At 38.6% G+C, this 25,580-nt stretch overlaps 1 protein-coding gene across 1 annotated transcript in view; it reads right to left on the bottom strand.

Moving 5' to 3' along the window:
• Nucleotides 1–427: 427 nt before the first annotated feature.
• LOC136864712 (peroxisomal acyl-coenzyme A oxidase 3) overlaps nucleotides 428–25,580 on the bottom strand; it is a 297,560-nt gene continuing 272,407 nt past the window's right edge. The window contains exons 14-15 of the mRNA XM_067142046.2: nucleotides 14,127–14,281; nucleotides 428–645 (exon numbers count right to left, since the gene is read on the bottom strand). Coding sequence (XP_066998147.2) covers nucleotides 544–645; nucleotides 14,127–14,281 — 257 coding nt within the window. The 3' untranslated portion in view covers nucleotides 428–543. The remainder of the gene's footprint in view (nucleotides 646–14,126; nucleotides 14,282–25,580) is intronic.

Raw genomic sequence — 25,580 nt, 5'->3', positions numbered from 1 at the left:
GCAGAACATGGTATCTAAATTAAATGCTTGTAATTTTGTTAATTTGCAAGGAATAATTATCAAAGTATTTTTGAGGGTGGGGTGGGGGAACACACTAATTGTGTGAACATAGATGTTAGTTTCTTAGAAAGTAACTGCTAAATTTTCCAGTCTCTGCCTGCTGGATAGGGGAACTGTACTCTGAATCCCATTCACAATATGAAGAGAATTGAAGAACAATAAGATAGTGTAACTTGAAAAATGATATCGGTTAAAAAGGTCTTCACTTCAGTTCACATGAAATTACAGTGTCATGGCCTTAGCATAGCATGATTCTCAGAAACAGATATATAAAATGCTAAAAAATAAGTAAAATTCCTTGATATTAACATTTTTGGACACATTAAGATCGTCCAAGACATTAAGTGGCAGTAACATGATTACAAAAGACTTTAAAATTTTCTATATTTATATCAAATATATGGAAAAAGTACAAAATTTAGTTGTTTTATAAGAATGGGTGACCTGACCCAGATTATATATATTTTTTATATTTTACATTGGCTATAATTTACAAGATGGCCTTGGTATGATTTCACTCCACCATGAAGGTCTTTCCATTGCTCCTGGATTGTGAAAAAAAGCTGCCTGCAGGTTTTCATACACCTGAAAGAAAACATAAAACCAGATTTGAAGATCATGTTTCAATACTACAATGGGAAGGAAACTTTACAAATTATTATTAAAATCCACACAAGAATATAATTTCTCAAGCCATCAGCAACTGTAAAAGTTAGCACAATATATGTGGATAATAATGGTGGTGATGATGATGGCTGCCTAACAGGGATTGACTAATAACAAGAAATAAGAAAGAGAAATTCTTCAGTCAAGGTGAAATAAGGTTCAAAAAACCAGAACCATCAGAAATTGACTTCACTGATTCCTTAATTAAATAAAAAACACTGGTAAAGAAAGTGAACTTGTGTCCTCATCTAGAGGCGGTGCTGCTCTTTTCAGGCACACCCCCAAGGGAGGTGACGTCCATGTACCATTTTAACCACATACTAGCTCTCCTGCCATTCTTAAATCTCTGGCAGTACCTGAAATCGAACCCTGGCCTCCAAGGGTGGTAGCTAATAGCACTAACCAATGAAGACAGACAACAGAACTGATTAAAATGGACATTAAGGTACACACAAGCAGCTATGAGTGTTACTTGAAACTGAAGGAAAGGTTTCCTTTCTTTGCTGCCTGTTTGACATTGCAATAATTCAGACAGGCTTTTCAACAATGCAAAGCTAGGATTGGGAAGGTAGCAAACATGGCCTTATTTTAGGCAAAACCTCAGCATATGCCTGGTAACGGGAAACCATGGGAAAACCATCTTTTAGGTTGCCAAGGATGGGGTTTGAGACCACTATCCCCCAAATGCTTATAGTTACACTCCCCCGTCTCTCATTTGGAAAGGATTGGTATTTCTGATACCTTTATATGTAGAGAGTAAGCTATCCTCATATCTTCAACGTGAACGTGGGCAAGGTTTCTCACCAATAAACTAAATTTTTATATCAGAGGACATTCCTTGAAGTTAATACTTTAAAAAATCTGCTCCTTGTCATGACTGTAGCACCACCATTAATATTTTTCAACCATCCGGCACATCATCGAGGAGTTTAATATGAGAGTCTACACGGATGATCTGAGAGATGTTTTCAGTGCTACACCATCGAGCCTTGAGTGGATAGCTAGACTGAATGTTCTCTTTTGTTTTGTGTCATTCCTGTAATTCTTTAGTTATTTGTATGTATAGCTGTTCTGGAGATAAACATTTTTCTTCCTTGTGTAATGCCATATGCTAAATACAGGCATAAATAAATAAATAAATAAATAAATAAATAAATAAATAAATAAATAAATAAATAAATAAATAAATAAATAAATAAATAAATAAATAAATAAATAAATAAATAAAACAAAACTTACAAAGAAACAGGATGATACGGCAATAATCTATTTACTGTATTCGGATGATTAACATCCAGGTTGTGGGGGTGGCAAGTGAAGATTTGAACTTAATAATAATAATAATAATAATAATAATAATAATAATAATAATAATATCATTTATTACATATTTACATCTCACTAACTACATTTTTATGGTTTTCAGAGACGCTTGGTGCCGACATTTTGTCCCGCAGGCATTCTTTTATGTGCCAGTAAATCTATGTACAGGCCCAAGGCTGGTTTATTTGAGCACCTTCAAATACCACTGGACTGAGCCAGGATCGAACCTGCCAAGTTGGGCTCAGAAGACCAGCGCTCTACCATCTGAGCTATTCAACCCAGCATTTGAACTTCTTATGTCATGAGCTGTGAGCCATGCCTAATGGCATGTTCATAAATGTGACGTATTTTCAATATGTAAATGGCTTCCTATGGCCTCAATTCGAATAGCTTATGTGTTTCTGACAATGTACTGGAGAAGGCAGCACTGTGTGATATAAACACGGAAGATCGTTCCTTTTGCAAGACGAGATGTATTATCTCTCTAAAGGGTACCTTTGCTTTGTTTGTGGGAGATAAATTAACAATGGAGCCCACACAGAGTAGAGCTGCATTCCTATCTTATAAATGGGTGTTTAATATATTCAAACCTTGCTCATGCATCTTATTATTTTGATTATTCATATCGCAGGTACGTTAATTCTTGTTTAACTTTGGTTCTGCAGTTCTTTAGTATTACTATTGGCCCTATTGATTATGGCTGATCGTTATGCGTCTTCCGCCCCAAACAGCATGAATGGGTCATGTATTTGTTAGTATGTTTGTGACTATGCCATGATGATAACTGAGTCTCTAATTGATTCCATTTATGTGCACTGCATTGTATGGTATTTTGCCGTCAAATATATCTGTGCTCCCCGTGTCGACTGGAAGCTCCATTCTCGTCGTACGGGGCACGTGACATGGTGGTTTTGAGTGCGGGATTCTTCCGATCTTGTTGTTATATTGTTTGCGTCGTGCACACTGCTGTCTGGTGTACGAGAGACCTGCAGTTCGTGACCAGGTGAGTCACCCTATATGGATTGGTGTTGGACTATATTAATTGGAGTAACCACTCGTATTGCCTGCCGTGCTGGCATATGTGTGTGAGTTCGGGAGTGTGTGCGTGAGTGAGGGGAGCGGAAAGATGATGTACCGGTCAGTTCTATTTTAGTTTTCAATTTAGTTTCTGTACCTTTTTTCTGTTCTCGGAACAGTATCACTTATTTTTGTCTTGGTCTCTGTCTCGGGCGCTTGCTAGCCCGTGAGGCAGCCATGTTTGTTTACTTTCATTCTTGTGGGCGATGCACGTGCCTGTGTTTTCTCCTTTGATTTTAATACACTTCTTTGGTCCAGAGACATTCCTCTCTCTGGCGTGATATTGTCTTTCATATTTGTTTTAACTGCCTTTTCTTCTCCATGATGCGGAGAGGTTTTTTCGTAGAGATATGGCTATTGTTGTTGTGTGGATAATGAGCAAAAAGAATAAAAGAAGTCAATCTCATAAAAAGAACGACCTAACTGGGCCGTGTGAGCTGTATTAATACCTGCACATGATGTAACAAGGTTATATTTGAGGCGGCGAGCTTCTGATAATAGTTATCTGTATCTTGGAGTGTAATAACGCCGCGGTCACGTTATAATGTTTTGACATCCATTGAACGAGGTATGCTTATGTTACAATCCCTTTCCCTTTTTAAGTTATTGACATCACTATTTTGCTTATCTGTTTCAAATATACTTCACCAATAAACCCGCATTTAAGTTTTATTCGGATTTTATTGCTGTAGAATTAGATTGATATCCTTATTCATCAATAATGAGGGACGTTTTCAGCTCAAGGCTGTGTTCTCCTGGCCTTTCCTAGTCGTGGTCCACGCCCCATTTTCCCCCTATGTGCGTATCATTTTACGTCTCACGTCATCGGTAGGGAAGGGTGTGGTTCAGCTGATATGTATGAATATTGCTCTGTGAAACTAATAAATGTTGCCAGGCCTGCTTGTCTTTCTTTCCACGATACCAATGCTGTTAGCTGAGAGTAGTCTTCGTCTCCGTCCTCTTGGCTATGACGTAATCGATAATGTCATCATCATCATCATCATCATCATCATCATCATCATCATCATGGGAGAAAGTGACGGGAGTAGAGCTGTCGATACCAAACGGTTCGCTAACTTCTCTCTCATTAAGACTCACTTTTAATAATAATAATAATAATAATAATAATAAAAATAATAATACACTAGTGTCCAAAAATTGAGCATAAGTTACGAGTAAGCAGGGCAACAGGAAATAGACCGCAAATCGCAGGACATATGCACCTACCAACTTTCCGTGTTCACTCTGTATAGGATAGGAGTGTTCCCTGCTTTGACTGGCAGCGTAACCGCAAGGTAAACACAGCCAGTGCCTGCGCCCCATATTCCACTCAGTCGTGTTTGCCCTGTTATAGCGTGCGGAGTGTAGCCTCGTGGTGAACATGACAACATAATGGCAGAACAATGCCATTTGGACCCCGTTTTGCAGGGTAGAATACTCGGCCGCCTGGAAGCAGGCCAGACACAGACTGAAGTCTCCGTATCTTTGAATGTGCCACAAAGTGTCATTTCCAGGCTTTGGAGATGATTGAGACACAGGGGATGTTAGTCGTAGGCCAGTACCAGGTAGACCAAGGGTAACCACCCCACAGCAGGACTGATATCTGGCCTTAACCGCCCGACAAAATGTGAGTGCACCTGCAACACAATTGTTGGCGGAGCTTTCAGCCGCCTCAGGGGTTGCCGTTTCCTGGCAAACTGTGTACTGGAGGCTCAGAACAGCAGGGCTGTTTGCCTCACGTCCAGCAGTGTGCATCCCGCTCACTCTAGCACAGAGACGGGCCTGTTTATTGTGGAACCGTCAACATCGAAACTGGACCATGAATTAATGGAGGCATGTGCTCTTCACAGATGAATCCCGCTTCAGTTTGCAGAACGATTCCCGTCGCACATTAATCTGGAGAGAACCGGGTAGCTGATACAACCAAAGGAACATTGTGGAACGGGACCAGTATGGTGGTGGTGGTGGTGGTGGTGGTGGTGGTGGTGGCGTCATGGTGTGGAGCGGCATCATGTTGAATGGCCGTACGGACTTGCACATATTCAAGGGTGGTCCGAGGAACACTGTTAACGCTTGGAGATACAGGGATGAGGTACTGAGACCACATGTTCGACTCTTCAGAGGTGCGGTTGGTCCAGATTTTCTCTTAATGGACGATAATGCCAGACTGCACCGCGCTGCTCTGGTGGATGAATTTCTGGCTGGGGAAGACATTCATCGCATGGACTGGCCAACGAGATCTGTGGATTTGAATCCTACAGAAAATGCCTGGGATGCACTGGGGAGGTGAACTGCATCCCGTCAGCCTCCACCATGGACCCTCCAAGACCTTCGCATTGCCCTTTCGGAGGAATGGGATCAACTGCCACAAGAGAGCATGCCAAATCGCTGCGAAGCATGTGTGGCCGTTAGGGGTAACCATGCACCCTATTAACAGCATATTTTGTTGTGGAAGACAATGCCAAGTTTTGTTAGTTGTTGTCAAAAGTGTACTTTAGACATCAGAATCTTTCCGACACTTTTTTTTTTTTGGACAAGTTGTGTGACATATGTGCAAGTCAGCTTCCATTTGTTCAGCAATCCGTGTGACATTCCTATCAAGCAGTAAAGCAGTATGGCCTCGTTTAGTGATTATGCTTGATTGTTGGACACTAGTATAACAACAACAACAACAACAACAACAACAACAACAATAATAACAACACTTTTACAGTTTTTGGAGATGCCAAGACAAGTTTCCTTGATTGTAGCATATTGATTATTTCTAATATATCAGAACTTTTTCATAAAAAGGGACTGTTGGTTCATTTTGAAGTTGTAGATAACACCTTGGTTCATAGGGTGAAGAAGGCTTGAAACAATGAGAGGGAGAAATAGGATGTAAACATTCTCACAGACTAAATCTTCAGTAGAAGAATGAGTATGGCAGTTGTCTAGCAATAAATACACAGCACTTTCAGATAAATGTGCTTTGATGCTTGGCACAAAACTTCATGGAACCATGCCCTGAATAGATGGATGCTTATGACATGTTTAATAAACCTTGTATTTTGGAATTTTCCTGTAAGAGCTGGTTTCAATTTTCGCATACCTGCAGCATTTGCAGTCCTTATTCTCTCTGAATTTCATAGGCAATGTTTCATTATCATAGACAAGAAAGAAGAGTTGTAGGCAGTTGCCTCCACACTGATACTGTCCCATCTGCATTACCATGCTGCTCAGCATTGATACCCTCATCTTTCACTATTTTCTGAAATGTTTCTACAAATTCATTAGCATTTACTTCATTGACACTACTATTCACCTGAAACATCTACCTTACAGATATCATGCCTCTGTTTGAAATGGTTAAGCCAGCCTACAGAGTAAATAGTCCCCAGAGTATCAATTTTTTAAATGATATTCCCTTGCCTTTTCTTGCAGTATTGCTCTTGAAATGCATACAACTTCCAATCTCTTAAGCAAAATCTATGAATAAAGCAAACAGTCAATTTTACTACACTGCATAACTATTGAAGATTTTGACAGTTTTCAACTGTTTTTTTTTTTTTTTTTCTGATTTTGAATTAACTAAGAAACTTTGAAGCCAACTGCCTTGCTTCCTAACACCATACAATATTGAACATTCCATGAAAAATTCTTACAGAAATTGCATCCTACTAACTCCTTCTTCCATCTTTTCCACCAATTCCAGCTTTTGCTTAATGTCAGAACATTTTTTGAGGCTTTGTGGATTTATCCATTTTGCTGCAATTCCACACACTGATAAACTGCATGCACCAAGTCTTATACAGAATCTACTGTTGGCATACTGACATTGGACTTCACTTAAGATGAACTGTTTGCTACTGAATGACGTGAGCACGGTCATTAACAATGGCAGGACTAATAAAGGACACCCAAGACTGTAGCATCAGAGTTTCTTGGAATTCCTGAAACTTTATTCTTTTCTCCTTGAGAAAGAATGCCATCGATTTGGAATTGCCATTTATTTGAATGCCAGAAAAGGGGGATTCTCCCTAGTGTAGAATTATACATAACAGCAGACTTGTGAAGGACAAAGAAGTTATATGGTTAAACATGTAAGAGAGTGCAGTAACAAAATAGGATAAGTTGAAACAGATATTGCTATGGTATATACAGAACTGGCACTTAAAAAAAAATGGAGCTGGGGAAAGCTGTACACATACAGGTCAGGAGTGTATGAAAGAGAAACAGGTGGAGTTTCTAATATACCTTGCTGTACCAGTAGTTCTGAACTACTGTCCTGGGAACTACCATAGGCTTTTTCAAAATCAATAAATCTACAATGATCAACCAATCAGGTTTTAACAGCTGTAATAGTGCCAATACCGTGCTAAATGATATTTTCTTAAAATCAATAACTGTCAATGTTGTCCCTACAAACCAGGGCAGCTATAAGGCAAATCTCAGCCTATGCATGTAAGATTTTTGTGATGGAAAGGAGAACAGCTCTTGGAACTCTAAAGGTATAACAAGAATAAAATAATGGTTTCTCATAATATGGAAAATACTATGGCTTATGATCACAAGATTAAATGTTGCATACCATTACAAATTTGTATCATTTGTATGCTGTCTTATTAATTTTTTTGTACCCATTTGTTTCACAACAAAAACCAGAACCACTGTTCATCATCCTCTTCTTATCAAACTGTTCTTCTAATAGAAGTATTTCCACAGTTTCTCTTTTTCTCTTATTCTTCTTTGTAGCATTCTTTCCATTATTGATAGCATGGGATATTTATGGGATTCTTATAAAATTATTACATACATTCTTATCACCTTTTGAAGAATAGGCATTATAATTTCCTGTTCCCAAGCGATGTATTTGAAATGCTGCAGTTGCGTCATGATGCAAATAGACTAACAGGCCAAGAAATAGTGACAGATGAATATAAAGAGGGAACAAAGTCAGTGTATTATGGAGGTGACAGAGTGAACATAGTGCTAATTGCAGATGGTCTGATTTGGGAAAAGGATGACAGAGAAGTTCAAGTACAGTTTGATGTAGTATATGGGAAGAGTGAAGCATGAGGAAATGAGAAACATATTCATGTCTGGGATCTACTACACGTAACTCACTAGGTGAATGCTGATATAAGCATCCATGATATTGATAGAAGATGCTGAGTAGGGGTGAAGTGACCTAGCAAACCCCAGTCTGTAATGGTGAAGTTCATATAATTCAGTGTGTGCAAAGAACTATTTACTAGTGTTGGGAACGGTAGGAGCAGAGCAGTTGTTTTTGCTACATCTCCAGAGGTCTCAGCTTCTTAGAAATGAATTCCACTGCTGCAGAGGTAACAATGTGCCTTGAGGTTCACAAGTCAGATACTAGCTTATTAGTTATAGGTACTTACTTATTATACTCTAAATTCATTTTTTTAAGGATATCTAGTTATTCTTAAACTGAACTGATTCTCTCAGCATTATTTTTAGTGTGCAGATATTTAGTTTTGTATTACTCAACTATATCTTGTTCTCTTTTAGTAATTTACTTATCTACCACTGCAAAATTGGTATTTAGCAGTTCTCCCTGCACACTGAGTTCACAGATTCTATGATGCTGCCAAAATCCTGTAACCCACCCAGAAGAAGTGTTGGAATCTGCTTCTAATCCCACTGCCTCAAATAACAAGTTGGTTTCCTCTGAACAAATTACTCCAGTGTGACATCTGCCTCCATAAGTAGACTTTTTAAAAAGCTTAAATTTGAAGGTTCAACCGCACCATATCATTTTATGGTACATTTGCCTTTTCTGAAGTCTTCAAGTTCCTAGCCAACTCTTATCTACTAATTATTACTCTTTCCCATCATGTGTTATTACCACTATGTAATCTTTCCTTATTCCGGTAGATGGCATCTCATACGTTATCATAGGTCAAAGCATTTCTTTTCTGCTCCGTCTCGTTGGGTTATCTTTCTGGTTGATGGGGTGTGGAGATTTTTGACTTGAGAAGATGGAAGGATTGGATTTCCAAGTCGCCTTCGTGGCATATGAAATATATTTTAATAGATTCAAGATGTCTGTACACATCTCGGCCTTTCGAGAATGTGAATTGCTTATATAATCGAGGTATTTATTTTTCTTTAATCTTTTTTAGTTGGGTTAGAAAGGCTTCCCTCATTACGTGTTTTTTCTAATTTATTCGTGTGTTAACCTTGATTTTCTTTTCTGATCCAATATGTTTATTTTGTGAATTGAAGGTAACACGGATTCGCGTGTGTGTGTGTGTGTGTGTGTATGAGATTGTTTGCTGTGTGTGGCCGAGACCTTTTCTCATGTCACTTCACTAACATTCCGCTTGAGCTCATGTTGTATTATTTTATCGCGTGTTCTGTATAATTCATGTCCAATTCATAGACCTGGTATGAATTCAAGCTAACTACGCGATTTGCTTGCTTCTGTGTGTTTTGGTGTTGGAGATACTCCGTCTCTAAGATGGATAACTTTCTGGTTCATATTGTCTGAGCTCGAGAGCGGTTGTTTATTTTATTATGTGCTGTGCGTTGACGTTCTTATAGATCCCTTTATTTGCGACGACCTGACCCCTTGGTCTCTGTGTAAGCGTGGGTGGTTCTGACACTTTATTCATGATACCTTTTGTGCCTAATTTACTTATTTATTGCTCGTTTCACATTGCCGTCATAGGCTTTCCTTACCTATTTTCTAGTTTAATATGTTTTATTCCTTGAGGGCTGCCTTTCCATATTTTTGTTGTTTTGCGTGAAACCATGGTAACCGCCCTTTTTCCCTTTTCTTCTCTCTGGTTGAATTTTAAGAGCTAGGTGCACCCTTCCCTCTTCTCCCATTTTATGCTCCTTTTACTTTATGTGATTGTATTCTCTGGGGACGTGATTTTATTGTTGGGAGTCTTTGTGTCTTGACCGAGGAATTGAATGAGAGTATGTTATAAAATGAAATGTCGTATGGCTTTTAGTGCCGGGATATCCCAGGACGGGTTCGGCTCGCCAGGTGCAGGTCTTTCTATTTGACTCCCGTAGGTGACCTGCGCGTCGTGATGAGGATGAAATGATGAAGACAACACATACACCCAGCCCCTGTGCCGTAGGAATTAACCAATTAAGGTTAAAATCCCCGACTCAGCTGGGAATCGAACCCGGGACCCTCTGAACCGAAGGCCAGTACGCTGACCGTTCAGCCAACGAGTCGGACAGAGCATGTTATGATGCTATTACTCTCTAAACTTATGACTGTCTTGACCTGACGTGCTACAAAGAAATGTTTTGTACCCACCTAAATTCATATTCTTCAACCAATTAATATAGATGCCAAATCCTTATACCAAACTTTTCGTCACGTCCTTTACAAAGGTAAGCGTGTGTGAAGATACTATTATCATTGAGCCTGGTGTATTTTGATCACGGGCCACATATGATTGATATTACCCATTTGATTTTTGGCCCCCTTGTTTTACTTATACTATTTTCTTTTGATTTTTACTCCATAATAAATTTATGTTCTTACCCTTATTACTGTTATGTTTTTGTTTCTTTGCATCTCTTATATGTTTTTTATCTGTAAGAGACCCGAGTCCAGTTCCTGGCAGTTTTCTTTACGCTAGTTTTGACCGAATCCACCGCACTGGGTCTTCGTCGCGCTCTTAGTGTCAGTTCAAGGTTCACCACTACTATCACTATTGTGCACATAATCCTCTTGCTCTGCTTCATTTTTCTTAAAATTGCACTTAGTTTTTACTCCCATTCTATTATCTGCCACCAGCTTAGCAGCCAACTCTCCCTTCTCAAGTTTCTAACTATGGTACTAATTCTTTTATTGTTAAAATAGTTTTCTAACATTTTTCTGACATGATGAGACAAGACTGAAGATCATGCATAAGATTTAACAACAGAAAGAAAAAAAGAGAGCTATTTTCATGAACACACTAGATCGATAACACTGGTATGGTTGTTGTGCAGTGTGCATTTATTACCATCATAAAAGCTAAATTTCTTAACAACTCTTACTTACAGAAAGCTGGGATCAAAAGTGGGGGTGATAAAAGTACAATAATTACATTTTTCTTTTTAGGTTGCATGAATATCTGTCTAACTGCATAATCAAGAGTTCGCTGGATGTGTATGTAAGCATGTAGTAAAACTGGTTATATGTAAGAAAGTGGCTTAACAGTCCTATCTTGCCAGTATAAATAAGTCTTTTTTTTTTGCTAGTTGCTTTACGTCGCACTGACACAGATAGGTCTTATGGCGACGATGGGATAGGAAAGGGCTAGGAGTGGGAAGGAAGCGGCCATGGCCTTAACGAAGGTACAGCCCCAGCATTTGCCTGGTGTGAAAATGGGAAACCACGGAAAACCACTTTCAGGGCTGCCGACAGTGGGGTTCGAACCTACTATCTCCTGAATACTGGATACTGGCCGCACTTAAGCGACAAAATAAGTCTATTATCTATCCATCTAAAGTCTTCATCACTTCATCTGAGATCTGATCCATCACACTCTCAGCAGTGCACAGCAAGCATTCTAATAATAATAATAATAATAATAATAATAATAATAATAATAATAATAATAATAATAATAATAACCATCATCATCATCATCATCTTTGAAATTATGCTTCCGTGGGTCTCCTAAGATCTCAACAGCCTGTATTTAATTAGTGTGCGATATTTCTTGCTTACCCCATGGTCTAGGGCAGGGATGGCGAACCTTTTCCAACTAGTGTGCCATTTTAAGTCTGGTTTATTATTCTCAACTGTTGACTGTGCCACTTGTTTTCCATTAAGGAATGTCTACAAACACCCACCCCAAGATTACCTTTCTAAATTCCCCATTGTGTTTCATAATATATTATTTATTTATTTATTTATTCATTTATTTATTACACAGATATCTTGCAAATACATTTGATTGCATGTTCCGTGGGGCTGTACCTCAATTAAGGCCATGGCGATTTCCTTCCCACTCGTATGCCTCTCCTATCCCATCGTTGCCATAATACCTATCTGTGTTGGTGTGACGTAAAGCAAATTGTGAGAAAAAATTATTAGGTATAAAAATCAAAAGTATTAATATTGCGAATGGACTTCACTTCCTCCATTAGCTTCATTATCTTTCCATGTTGTCGTAGTTTGTATGCTCAACAATTAAACGAATTTCATCTTCATCACAGCTATCCTTGCTTGTAAAATCACATTCATTCTTTCATCAAAACATACATGTGGGAGTTATCCAAATTAGCTTTCAATTGCTCGGAACTTCTTCACTCATTTTGTTATTATTCTACACTTGACAGCAGTTCAGCTGGTTGACATTCTTTTAATTCTGTTAATTACTAGTTGTTTGTTAGGGAAGTTTTCAAATAAATTGTCGGACGTCAATAAGAAAGTTTCATTCAACAACTCACCTTGAGAAATCGGTTTCCCATGCATGCTGTACTATGCAGTGAGACAGATGGAAACAGCCGCACTGATATTATTCCTTGGCCGGAAAGTTGATACAAAAGAACTAGTTAGTTTTGTGTAATGCTCAATATTTGTGAAAAGAACTCCCTTCTTTCTTCATTTGAAATAGAACAAACATTTGAATGATTAGTCTCGAAATTGAGCTTTACATTAAATGTGGGGGGTACAATTGTTTTCGAACACAGGCAACACCTCTTTCTATCAGTCTGAATTCCCTTGTCCAGAGTTCTTGAAAAGTACGGTCACCACCTTTGATAAGTTTCTGTTCTTTTCGGCACCGAAAACATGTTTGCGATGTCCGTATACAAAACCACCAGAAAATGACACTATTTCACTTGACTTTCGGACCTATCAGTGTAGCAGTGTTGCCATATTGCACATCCGAATGGAACTAGTATTTAGATTTTCGATATTTATTTCTTACACGTGAAAAACTATAAGATATGTAATGTCTGTAGTACAAGACTTATATAAAAACATTATTATGTTCATATGGCGTGCCACCGAAATCGTGTTCGCGTGTCACCTAGTGACACGCGTGTCATAGGTTCGCCATACCTGGTCTAGGGGTAAAGAGTCTGCCTTCTGACTACAGGCACCAGGTTCGATCTCCAGTCAACTTGGCATTTTATCTGGATCTATCACAATTTAAAGAATAAAACTGAAGTCACTAGATTTAGTATCATTCACCACAGCACTTATATCACTAGGATGTAAATGGCTACCTTTTCTCTTTCTCACATTGAAAAAAAAAAAAAAAAATACATAACACAATAAAACATTAGAAAACCTCAAATATTTTCAAGAGAACTGTGCAGATTTCTACAATGCACGCTAATGTTGACATTCGTGACTTCCAACATGTTGATGTTACCACCTGGTGAGTGTGTTCCTTTAGGAAAAATATTACTAAAAAAATGCATAAAACTTGAAACAAAGGAAGCATAGAAATTTAATATTGGAAGGATTCAAAAACTGGCCATCAAATAGTGGCATATAACAGAAACATATGGTATCTTATTATTGTCGACATCGGAGCAGCAGCAACGTCACTTATCGTTGGTGTGTCGACATTGTAGTACAAATATTTAATGGCTACTGCAACATGAAAGACTGCATGTTGGCATTTCTTGATGGATGCAATACTTCAGCATCTGTCTCTTGGCACAGGCTGTAGCAAAGTGTGGTTTCCATGGAAGTCTCAATCTCATCCATTGCTGTAACAATATGGGAACTACTGGGGTATGGGTGGTGCTGAGTAATTACACTGAGAGCACGACTAGTGCGTCTCACTGTTATTAAGTGTTAGTTGTATTGCAGCAGCACTTTATGGCAGTGTGAGGAAAGCAATGTAAGCTACCTTTCCCATCCTGCATAGTATGCCTCATTTCGGTGCCACCACTGGCTTCTGTGGTTTCCCTATAATCACATAACTTTTGGTGGTGCTATTAAAGGATCCTACCAGCCTCTGGGCTGATAACTTAACAGACAATAGGAAAGATAATAGAATTTCCTTCTAGTTACTGACCTTTCCATCTGCTGTTCCCAAAATGGAGTTTAAAATGTAATCAGGAGGTGCAAGGGCATCAACGATTCCAACTGCTTCATTCTTCAGTAAGCTACACAAATGTAAGATTCCTCCCTTTACTAGATCTGCTAGATTAGGACCAGATGCATAAGAACCTAAAAAGAAAACAAAGAATACATGTATTATTTTATAGTAGCCATTACAATGTTTTCTTCAACAAAAAGAAACAGAAACTTGCACATGAACACTACATTAAAAACACACACAGTTGGGGGTGGGGGGGTGGGGGGGTTGAAGGAGGCATCACTGGCCACTGGCTAACAGTACATAGTACCACTCTCAAATTAACTAGAGAATTCTTCTATGTACATTGTACAAAAGTACAGTTACCAGATTTCAGGACATGCCCTCCCTTCTATCTGGTGGCAGGGAAGAAAGTTTTAACATTCCTTAAATGTCCTTTTTTCTAGAAATTCACAACACTCGCTTGTTTAAGAAAATATTTTCCAGTCACAAAAGAAGTAATAAATTTTTAAGTAGCTTGACTGCATGGACAACTGTAGTTTGAGCTGGAATAAAGTTTCCAGGTGGTATGTGCTTCCATGTGATAAGCCTTATAATCATTATAAAATATCAAAGCCATCTTATTAACAGTACTGATGGTAGTAATTTATTATTATAATTAATCATATACAGGTTGTTCACAACCTTCAGGTGACGTATTATCATGTGCTCCCAGCTTGCCTTGTATTTAAAGCTGAACGTTAGTCTAATACTAGATTAACAGCCCGAATACAAGAATAAGCCAGCCCTTCCTATGTTGATCTCAACAGGGCTCCATTTTATCTGTTTTAAAATTACTTCAACTAATTTTGACAACACATCAATGTGAAATCAAATGTTTTTAAAATAATTTTCAACACTGATGATGGACCTTAAGAGCCCGAAAACTGGTTTTGAAATAAAATTTAGTGTGCTGATACGACTCTATATGATTAATTATAATGATAAACCTTAGTCAGCATGATCAAAGGTTGTCAGAAAGTTCTGACCAGCTGTGTAATTTAAACAAATTTCTTGGAAAAGTTCAAGCCTTGAAAAGTCTTTGTCATCATCTAATGATAAGTGGGCAAGATATTTTAGTGCTAGTAAGTATGTAACTTGCCATTCTGAGTTGTTGAAACCTGTAGAATATGTTTTCACTATTCCTGCACATAATCCGAATGTAGAGCAGGTTTATTCATTGATGATGTTTGTTGTTTAAAGGTGTCTAACAGCTAAGTCATTGGCCCCCTAATAGTACGAGGTGAACAAAAAAGATTCAAAACTTCAAAATGTATCCACTGACCTGAATCTAAAATGGATGATGAAAAAATTATCATGAAAAAAATAAATCAGTGGATCCAATTCACAGTGGCTTCATTACTGGGATGATACTCATTATCTAAAGGGGTCCAAAATCCAGGTCAACAGCCCCTCAATGGTACTAATCACTGGTAAAGCAGAACCATGGTGTTCCTCCTATAGTGGTACTAATCACAGGTAACGTAGACTCATGGTGTTCCTCGCATGGTGGTAATCACACGTAATGTAGACCCATGGTATGTAACACACAATGGCACCACTCACAGGTAACAAACCTATGATGTTTTGCACAAAAGGGCACTACTCACAAGTGATGCAGACCCGTGGTGATCCTCACATAGTGGGACTAAACACGGGCGTTAGTCAAACCCGTGATGTTTCTCACTTAGTGGCACTAATCACAGGCAACGTAGACCCATGGTGTTTCTCATAAAGTGGTACTACTCATAGGTAACGCAGGTCCATTCTGAACACAGTGGAACCGACTGGTGGCATACACACGATGACCATGATCACAAACAATGCCCAGACCTGTAGTGTTTCTCACATAATGGTAATGCTCCTACGTAACGTAGACCCATGGTATTCTGCAGTTAATGGTACTAATCACAATATTCTCATGGTTCTAATTTCATCATCCCTTGGTTGCTTCTTTTAGTGGCTCCTTACGACAGGCAAGGGATACCGTGGCTGTATACTTTGTCTGTAGCCCCCAAGCACAGGGGGTTTTAGTCATTGATTTCCACCCAATGGACAGATGAGAGAAACAGGCTATCTGCAAAGGGAATACTTTTAGTTAAATAGGACTTCAAACATTTTAACTGTTTCGAGCTGTAATTATGTTTTAAAGAGGCCGGATATTCTGCAACAAATTGGTACATCTTTTAAATATAACTGAATAATAATAATCCCGTATTGTCGATAATATACTTTTACAGTCAAACGTTCCACCTTTAAATACTATCTTTTTTGATTGTTTAATTAGCAATTAATAAGTGTCGGGATATGTCTCGTCCTTCCTTTTGGACGTCATTAGCCAAAATTACTTGTGAGATGAGTAAAATAGACAGAGTCACAAATACACATTAAAATTTGATTCGGGTTACCATATACGCCAAGTTAAAGCATGATAAAATTCAAAGAATGTTCATTTCAACAGAACTAAAAAGCAGCCGAGCTCCAGCATTTTAAGAACATTCTTCGAATTTTATCATGCATTTTAACTTGACGTATTCAGTAATCCGAATTAAATTTTAACGTGTATTTGTGACATTGTCTATTTTAATTGTCTCACAAGTAATTTTGGCTGATGTCCAAAAAGGAGGATGAAACATGTCCCGACACTTGTTAATTGATAATCAAACAAAAAGAAATTAATATTGTAAAGGTAGAACCTTTGACTGTACCTTTAAAGTATGAGCCACTCCACCCGGCAAATACAAATGATGTTCTACAGTAAAAATAAGACTGATTTTGTTCTTCGTTTATTTAATGTAAAAAAAACCTCTTATTAAATACAGGTTGTTTCCCTGTATTTTTGCTTTTAGTTTAAAATTTCCCAATGTCCAAAATTTTAGAGCATTCCAATAACAAAATCTGGTAGCCCTGTAGAAAAGTATACATGAACCTGCCAACATTAGTTTCTCAACTTTGACAATACATAAACCAGTTTAAACCTATTGAATATTCTTGCAATGAGAGGAAATAACATTTATCCACAGACTTTGACTTACATATTGTGTGTGTTCGAATTGAGAGAGTAAACAACGCACAGGAAAAACCAAACTAAGGTTCCTACGAAAATGTCTAATGAAATTCAAAGTTCTTGGCAGTGAAAATTGAATTAACATGTCTCAATAAGCAGACTAAAACCAGCATGCATCTAGGGTGATAAGGTTGATAAACTTGAAGAATCTACTCACCTGGTCTCAAAAGAAACTACAAAAATAGGTTGCACTGTTGAGATTTCCAGCACAGTTTATCAAGTGTTTGATATGACTGGCATTGAGAAGGGTGAGATGAAGGGCATACAGAAATATGAACAGCACAAATCATGTTTTATTTTAAAATTGCTTTCATAGAAATTTTATCATATCAAGTTATGTGCTATTATCATTAAGTTATAAAATGTCATATTTTAGTTATAGATAATCTCTGGTTAAGAAAGTGACAAATATACAGGGTGTTTTGCCTAACTTTGCAAATTGAAATATATCTGAGATGGAAAAAGATAATGAAGAACTGACTTCACAGAATGCTGACAAATTGAGAAGATAAACATATTCCAGTAAACTAAGAAAATACCCCTTTCAACTCAAAGTTACATTTAAAAAAATGAAATGTACATATTTTCATTGCCAAACTACAAACTAGGCAAAAAATTATGGGCAACAGAATTTATTTTGACGCACAGTACAGTGCACTGCTCAAGGTTGTTGGTGTCTCTTGCAGTACTCTGTGTTGTCTTTGGTAGTACAATAAGGTTAACAGTTATTGCAGATCCAGTAATGTACAGTAATGAAGAAAATGTGGACATGATCTGGCTGTACAGTGCCATAGAGATGCAGTAAGAATGGTGTTATTCTACATGGAATGATACCCTGATCAACAACAACCTTCAACTTGTATAATCACCAACATCTGCAAGAGTCTAGTAGCAAAATGATGCTGAACTCCAAAATGGCATCAACAGAAAATGGCCGCAAATAACGAAGAAAACAATGTTAGTGTTCCGACTTCTATAGCCAACAACCTACATGTCAGAATACATTTTACAATTTACGTCGTACCGACAGATAGTCTTATTACAATGTACAATTAAGAAAATGGAAATTGCAACACCATGAAGGCATTGGTCATTTGTGTTGACTTTCAAGATATGGAACGATGCCATGTAGGTATGTAAACGATCAGTTTCAGACCCACTGGATTGTTGCTACAGGTCTCCCCACGTGATTGGTCGTGGAGGAATCAACTCCAGTATACGGACTCTGGTGTAGCGTAGTTGACTTGCAGTCTGTGCAATGAAGTGTTCCCCGTCAAACATGCCTCGACGACAGAGAAGAGCACGCTATCAACAACTGTCGCCGTTTGAGAGGGCTCGGATAATTGGGCTGTGTGAGGCTGGATTATCGCTAAGGACTGTCGCTGCACGTGTTGGCCGACTGGTATCTACGGTACAACGTGTATGGCAGCAGTGGTCAAATGAAGGTACCAACACTCGTAGACCTGGCACAGGCCCAGCGCGACAGACAACTGTGAGAGAGGATCGTCGCATCATTCGCATGGCCCGGATGGAACCCCATGCAACAGCAGCGCAAATTCAAGTAGCTGTGGCACCCCACGTTACACAACAAACAGTTAGTAATCGCCTGCGTGCACCTGGCTTACGAGCCCGTGTCCCTGCAGAAGGTGTTCCACTGACCCCACAACAGCGACGTGTAAGGCTGGCCTGGTGTCGAGAAAGATCGACGTGGGTCAACGACTGCCATAGGGTCGTCTTTAGTGATGAATCGCACTTCTGTCTTGCCCGCAGTGTGCGCCGATGTACCGGGGAGAGGGGTCGCCCAGATCTTATTGTCGAGAGGCACACAGGGCCAACACCAAGCATTATGGTCTGGGGAGCTATTGGCTTTAATGTGAAATCACAATCAGTGCTTGTTGAGGGCACTATGACTGCTCTACAGTACGTTGATAGGGCACTCAATCCAGTGGTTGTCCCTATGATGGCGAACATTGCTAATGGGATGTTTCAGCAGGACAATGCCCGGGTTCACACTGCACGCATCTCCAGAGAAGCTCTCCACGACATCACAACCTTAGAATGGCCCGCAAGATCCCCGGACCTCAGTCCTATTGAGCATGTGTGGGACATGATGGGTCGACATCCGGCCAACCATCCTCAGCCATCCACAACTCTGGAACAACTGACGCGTGCAGTGCAGCAAGCATGGGCCACAATTCCTCAGGAAGTGATCCAGGGCCTCATTGACTCCATGCCTCAAAGAATTCATCAATATATTGCAGCTCGTGGTGGGCACATCCTGTATTGATTGTTGTCCAAACTTGCGGTCAGAGGGACCTGAAAGTGTAATCATCGAATCACAACTTTTTTTTTTGCTAGGGGCTTTACGTCGCACCAACACAGATAGGTCTTATGGCGACGATGGGATGGGAAAGGCCTAGGAGTTGGAAGGAAGCGGCCGTGGCCTTAATTAAGGTACAGCCCCAGCATTTGCCTGGTGTGAAAATGGGAAACTACGGAAAACCATTTTCAGGGCTGCCGATAGTGGGATTCGAACCTACTATCTCCCGGATGAATCACAACTGAACAGTCGTCCTGCATGTTCAATTGCAGCAGTGTAGCACCACTCCTTCTGGGTGTTGCAATTTCCATTTTCTTCAGTGTATATTGATTGGGCGGACCAAACCTAACATTGTTTCTTAGATAGGTCTTATATGAAGAATATTACAAGAATATTTAATAAGACCACTTACTCAATACATACCAAGAATTTTATAATTAAACTTTTACATAATATTAGAGTGTCTTATTATTAGGTACATGTTTCACCCTCTATTAGCGGCATCATCAGCAGCCTTAACTCAACCTTAAAGTCATTGGTCTTGGACCTTAACAATCCTTGTAATATAAAAAGTTTACAATTCATAACCAATTTAACAATGTGACATCTTAAAAATAACGCACTAGAAAACATCTAAAATATATGGACAGAACAAATGATGGTTGATGGAGGAAACTAGTGATAAAATACACTTTTTTTTAAAAATTAAAATTTAGAACATGATCAGTCCTGACTTATGTGGAGTGTAGAATGTCTAAAAGCAAAATGGATCTTCTTCAATTTACTCTACCATTATAATATTAAAAGACGTGGGTCCAATGACACCTTCTTCTAGGGGAACTTTTGTAGTTTAAAACCTGAGTATAACATTAACTTGTGCGTGATGTGACCTATGCAACATCAATTTTAAGACAAGAGGCATAAGTCAGACCGTGCTGTGCAATTGGATAAGGAGTATTCATTGTAACGTTAGAATAATTAATGTTGTGATAATTGTTATAGGAAAATCTTGCTTCCTGCCATGTGCGTTGATACTGAACATGTAACAGTTACTACAGTGGTTACACGAAACAAAACACTAAACACAATAAAGGGAGGAAAGTAAGAGAAACTACACAATACCCAAAAACACTACACACTCAGTGAAACATCAGCTGAAACTACGCGAGTCTCCGCCGATAACAACTTTAGTAAATATCAGTAGGGCCAACTAGATGACAATAAACTAGGAAGGTGGGAAGAGGTTGGGAACCTACCAAAGGCATGGATATGGCTTAGGTCGCAGATTCTGAAATAATCAACTGTGATCCTTAATTTTCAAATATTATTTACAAATGGATTTTACAAATAAATTCCGAACAAATTCCGCAATGCGGAAGGTACTGACACATAACGATAATAAAATACAACCTACATGTTCAGCTGAGACACACACCAATTATTAATACGCGTTCATTGACAATAGCTTCCTACAAGTTCAAAGATTCAAACAGACTATACATCTAGTTACAAATCCAGTTGTACAATGCAATTTAGTAAGTAAGAAGAAACGTAATACGGCATTACAATTTACAGTGAAGTTAAACGTACTTTTCAAAAACTCAGGCGTACATTAAGTGACATGGAACTGTTGTTGTTGTTTGAGTCATCAGTCCATAGACTGGTTTGATGCAGCTCTCTATGCCACCCTATCCTGTGCTAACCTTTTCATTTCTACGTAACTATTGCATCCTACATCTGCTCTGATCTGTTTGTCATATTCATACCTTGGTCTACCCCTACCGTTCTTACCACCTACACTTCCTTCTAAAACCAACTGAACAAGTCCTGGGTGTCTTTTGTCCTATCATTCTATCTTTTCTTCTCGTCAAATTTAGCCAAATCGATCTCCTCTCACCAATTCGATTCAGTATCTCTTCATTCGTGATTCGATCTATCCATCTCACCTTCAGCATTCTTCTGTAACACCACATTTCAAAAGCTTCTATTCTCTTTCTTTCTGAGCTAGTTATCGTCCATGTTTCACTTCCATACAATGCCACACTCCACACGAAAGTCTTCAAAAACATCTTTCTAATTCCGATATCAATGTTTGAAGTGAGCAAATTTCTTTTCTTAAGAAAGCTCTTCCTTGCTTGTGCTAGTCTGCGTTTTATGTCCTCCTTACTTCTGCCATCGTTAGTTATTTTACTACCCAAGTAACAATATTCATCTACTTCCTTTAAGACTTCGTTTCCTAATCTAATATTTCCTACATCACCTGCCTTCGTTCGACTACACTCCATTCCTTTTGTTTTGGACTTATTTATTTTCATCTTGTAGTCCTTACCCAAGACTTCATCCATACCATTCAGCAACTTCGAGATCTTCTGCAGTCTCAGATAAAATAACATTGGCAAATCTCAAGGTTTTGATTTCCTCCCCTTGGACTGTGATTCCCTTTCCAAATTTCTCTTTGATTTCCTTTACTGCCTGTTCTATGTAAACATTGAAAAGGAGAGGGGACAAACTGCAGCCTTGCCTCACTCCTTTCTGGATTGCTGCTTCTTTTTCAAAGCCCTCGATTCTTATCACTGCAGACTGATTTTTATACAGGTTGTAGATAATTCTTCGTTCTCGGTATCTGATCCCTATCATCTTCAGAATCATAAATAGCTTGTTCCAATCAACATTATCGAATGCCTTTTCTAGATCTACGAATGCCATGTACGTGGGCTTGTCCTTCTTGATTCGATCCTCTAAGATCAGACGTAAAGTCAGGATTGCTTCACGTGTTCCTACATTTCTTCTGAAGCCAAATTGATCTTCTCCCAACTCAGCTTCAACTTGTTTTTCCATTCTTCTGTAAATAATACGTGTTAAAATTTTGCAGGCATGAGATACCAAACTAATGGTGCGGTAGTTTTCACACCTGTCAGCACCGGCTTTCTTGGGAATAGGCATAACAACATTCTGCTGAAAATCGGATGGGACTTCTCCTGTCTCATACATCCTGCACACTAAATGAAATAACCTTACCATGCTGGTTTCTCCTAAGGTAGTCAGTAATTCAGAGGGAATATCATCAATTCCAGGTGCCTTGTTCCTATTTAGGTCACTCACAGCTCTGTCAAACTGACCTCAAAATTGGGTCTCCCATTTAATCAGCATCAACAACCTCTTCATGTTCCAGAACCAAATTATCTACATCGTTACCTTGATACAACTGTTGGATATGCTCCTGCCATCTTTCTGCTTTGTCTTCTTTCCCTAGAAGTGGCTTTCCATCTGAGCTCTTAATATTCATGCACCTAGATTTCCTTTCTCCAAAGGTTTCCTTGATTTTCCTGTATGCAACATCTACCTTTCCCAGGACCATACAGCCTTCGACATCCTTGCACTTCTCCTTCAGCCATTCTTCCTTAGCTATCTTGCACTTTCTATCCACTTCATTCTTTAATCGCCTGTATTCTTTTCTGAGTTCTTCATTTCTAGCATTCTTGTATTTTCGTCGTTCATCAATCAGGTCTAGTATCTCCTGAGTTATCCACTGATTCTTAGTTGATCTTTTCTTCCTTCCTAACATTTCTTCAGCGGCCCTACTGCCTTCATTTTTCATGACTCTCCACTCTTCCTCTATAGTGTTTCCTTCAGCCTTTTTATTTAGTCCTTGTGCAACATGTTCCCTGAAACAATCCCTCACACTCTTTTCTTTCAACTTGTCTAGATCCCATCTTTTTGCATTCTTTCCTTTCTTCAAGTTCTTCAACTTCAGATGGCATTTCATGACCAACAAGTTGTGGTCAGAGTCCACATCTGCTCCTGGGAAAGTTTTGCAATCCAACACCTGGTTTCTGAATCTCTGCCTAATCATAATGAAGTCTATTTGATACCTTCCAGTGTCTCCAGGTCTCGTCCACGTATACAGCCGTCGTTTGTGGTGTTTGAACCAAGTATTGGCAAGGACTAAATTATGGCAAAACCCCAAGGTAAATATATTAAAGTACAATTTACATATTTAGTGAAACAAGAAATGAGGAATGCCTCGAAAACAAACAGGCAAGCCCAGCTGAAAAGCTAAGGCATCATAAATAATTAAGTGGCGAATCTAGGTGAGGTTAGGGTAGACTCCTATATGAAAAGGCAAGCGAACATTACAGGAAATTTAAGCTGGAATGGAAATCAAGAGTGCTCCCCACAGCGAGACGTCAAAACTTCGGACAACCAGACAGACTGCTGACAGACTTAGCAGACCGGTCGGACCAAGACAGACCACAAAATGCTGCCTCGCACTCTTTATAAGGGGAACCCTGGCCTTGGAGTAGCCAATCAGAACGCATGAGCCCGCCTATTGTCACCCAGATTCACCAATCACAACTCCTAGTTCAGTCGCGAACTTTAAATAAGTTCTTGAATACACACGCTCGCGAACCTTCCATTTCCAGAACAGTCGGAAAATACTTTCTAGAATACATAATCAACAAAAGGCAACACACCCTGTTCAAAAATTCGTGTCACGTTTTCTGGACACTTCCAGTAAATATAGAACTGAAATGTATTATTTACAAATATAATATGTTATCAAATATTACACTGTACAGGTTAGGTTGTTACCAATAAAACATTATCACCATACTTCATATCATACAGCAAGTACTACGGAAGGTTTACAAATGAAGTCTTCAATAAACACTTTCCACTTTCCAACACATTCTACACCTGTGACAGAACGAATAATAAGTTCTCGAAAATCTCAACTGGAACTGTTGCTTAACAGTGAAGCAGTTCTTAATGACTGTCTTGTGAGGACAATCGGCCCAGTTGTTGTGTGTTGGTTAGCCTTAGATATGACCGAAAAATTATTTGTTGATATCGTGTTGGACGCGTCTAACTGTTCTGGTATTGCCTGCTTGACTGACACTTCTACTCCTGATGTTGTACTGGTGTGGAAGTGGCAGTGAAGAAATTAAAATGTTACATAAAAAGAAGGCACAATTAAACTTTCAACTTTATAAAGTACATATAATAGTAGCTCAAGCTTTAGCCCCGTTGGAATGGAAAGCTTTTCAATTACATGTGGACTATAAATTAATGTATTTACTGGATAGGAAGCAAGCGATGCTGGCCAAAAAACTAACTCAACTAAAAGAATCTCAAACACAGTTTTCCAAACAGAATATAGACATACAAATTAATTAACTTAACGAGTATTCAGTTCTCTGAAAAGGGGGTAGCTAAATAACTTCAGACAAATTTTGATCCCATTCACACAAATTTAATCAAGAATGCAAAAACCAAAATAGAAGATCATAACATTATACGGTAGTTACAAAAGCAGATAAAAGAGGGTCCATAGTTTTATTAGATAAGAACACTTACATCCGGAAAAAAAAAAAAAAAAAAACCAGAAGAATTCTTCAAAGACAAGATATGCACAATAATTAACAAAGATCCAATCGTAAGAATTCAACGGAATCTAGAAACTTTAATCATGAGTTCTAACCTTTCTTTTTAATGAACAAGAACAACAGAAACTTTATAATATGAACCCAAGTATCCTGACTGCCAGAGCTCTGCCTAACATCCACAAGAAAGACACACCAATACGCCCGATCATCAACTGTAGAAACAGCCCAACCTATAAAATTTCAAAATTCATCCATGTTTTTTTAAAAATCATTATGTTTTCAATAACAAACAACCCCTAAAGAACTCAATTTTTGTGAAACATTAAACAAATTTAATTTACAACCCAACCATATAATGTGCTCCTACGATATCATAAACATGTATCCAAGTATACCAACCACAGAAACTGTCAAAATCATTAATGATAATCTCATAAAACATAGTGACCTTAGTAGGCTAGAAATTGAAGAGTTTATGAAGATTCTAAATTTTGTATTAAATAACAACTATTTCTCTTTTAATGGAAAGTTTTACCAGCAAATTGCCTTAGCTATGGGGGATCCATTATCTGGAATCCTAGCCAACATTTATATGGATTCAATGGAGCACACGAAAA

The sequence above is a fragment of the Anabrus simplex genome, chromosome 2, assembly GCF_040414725.1.
Source record: "Anabrus simplex isolate iqAnaSimp1 chromosome 2, ASM4041472v1, whole genome shotgun sequence".
Classification (NCBI taxonomy): domain Eukaryota; kingdom Metazoa; phylum Arthropoda; class Insecta; order Orthoptera; family Tettigoniidae; genus Anabrus; species Anabrus simplex.
The sequence above is the reverse complement of the archived record's forward strand: the minus strand, read 5'-3'. Positions and strand labels throughout refer to the sequence as shown.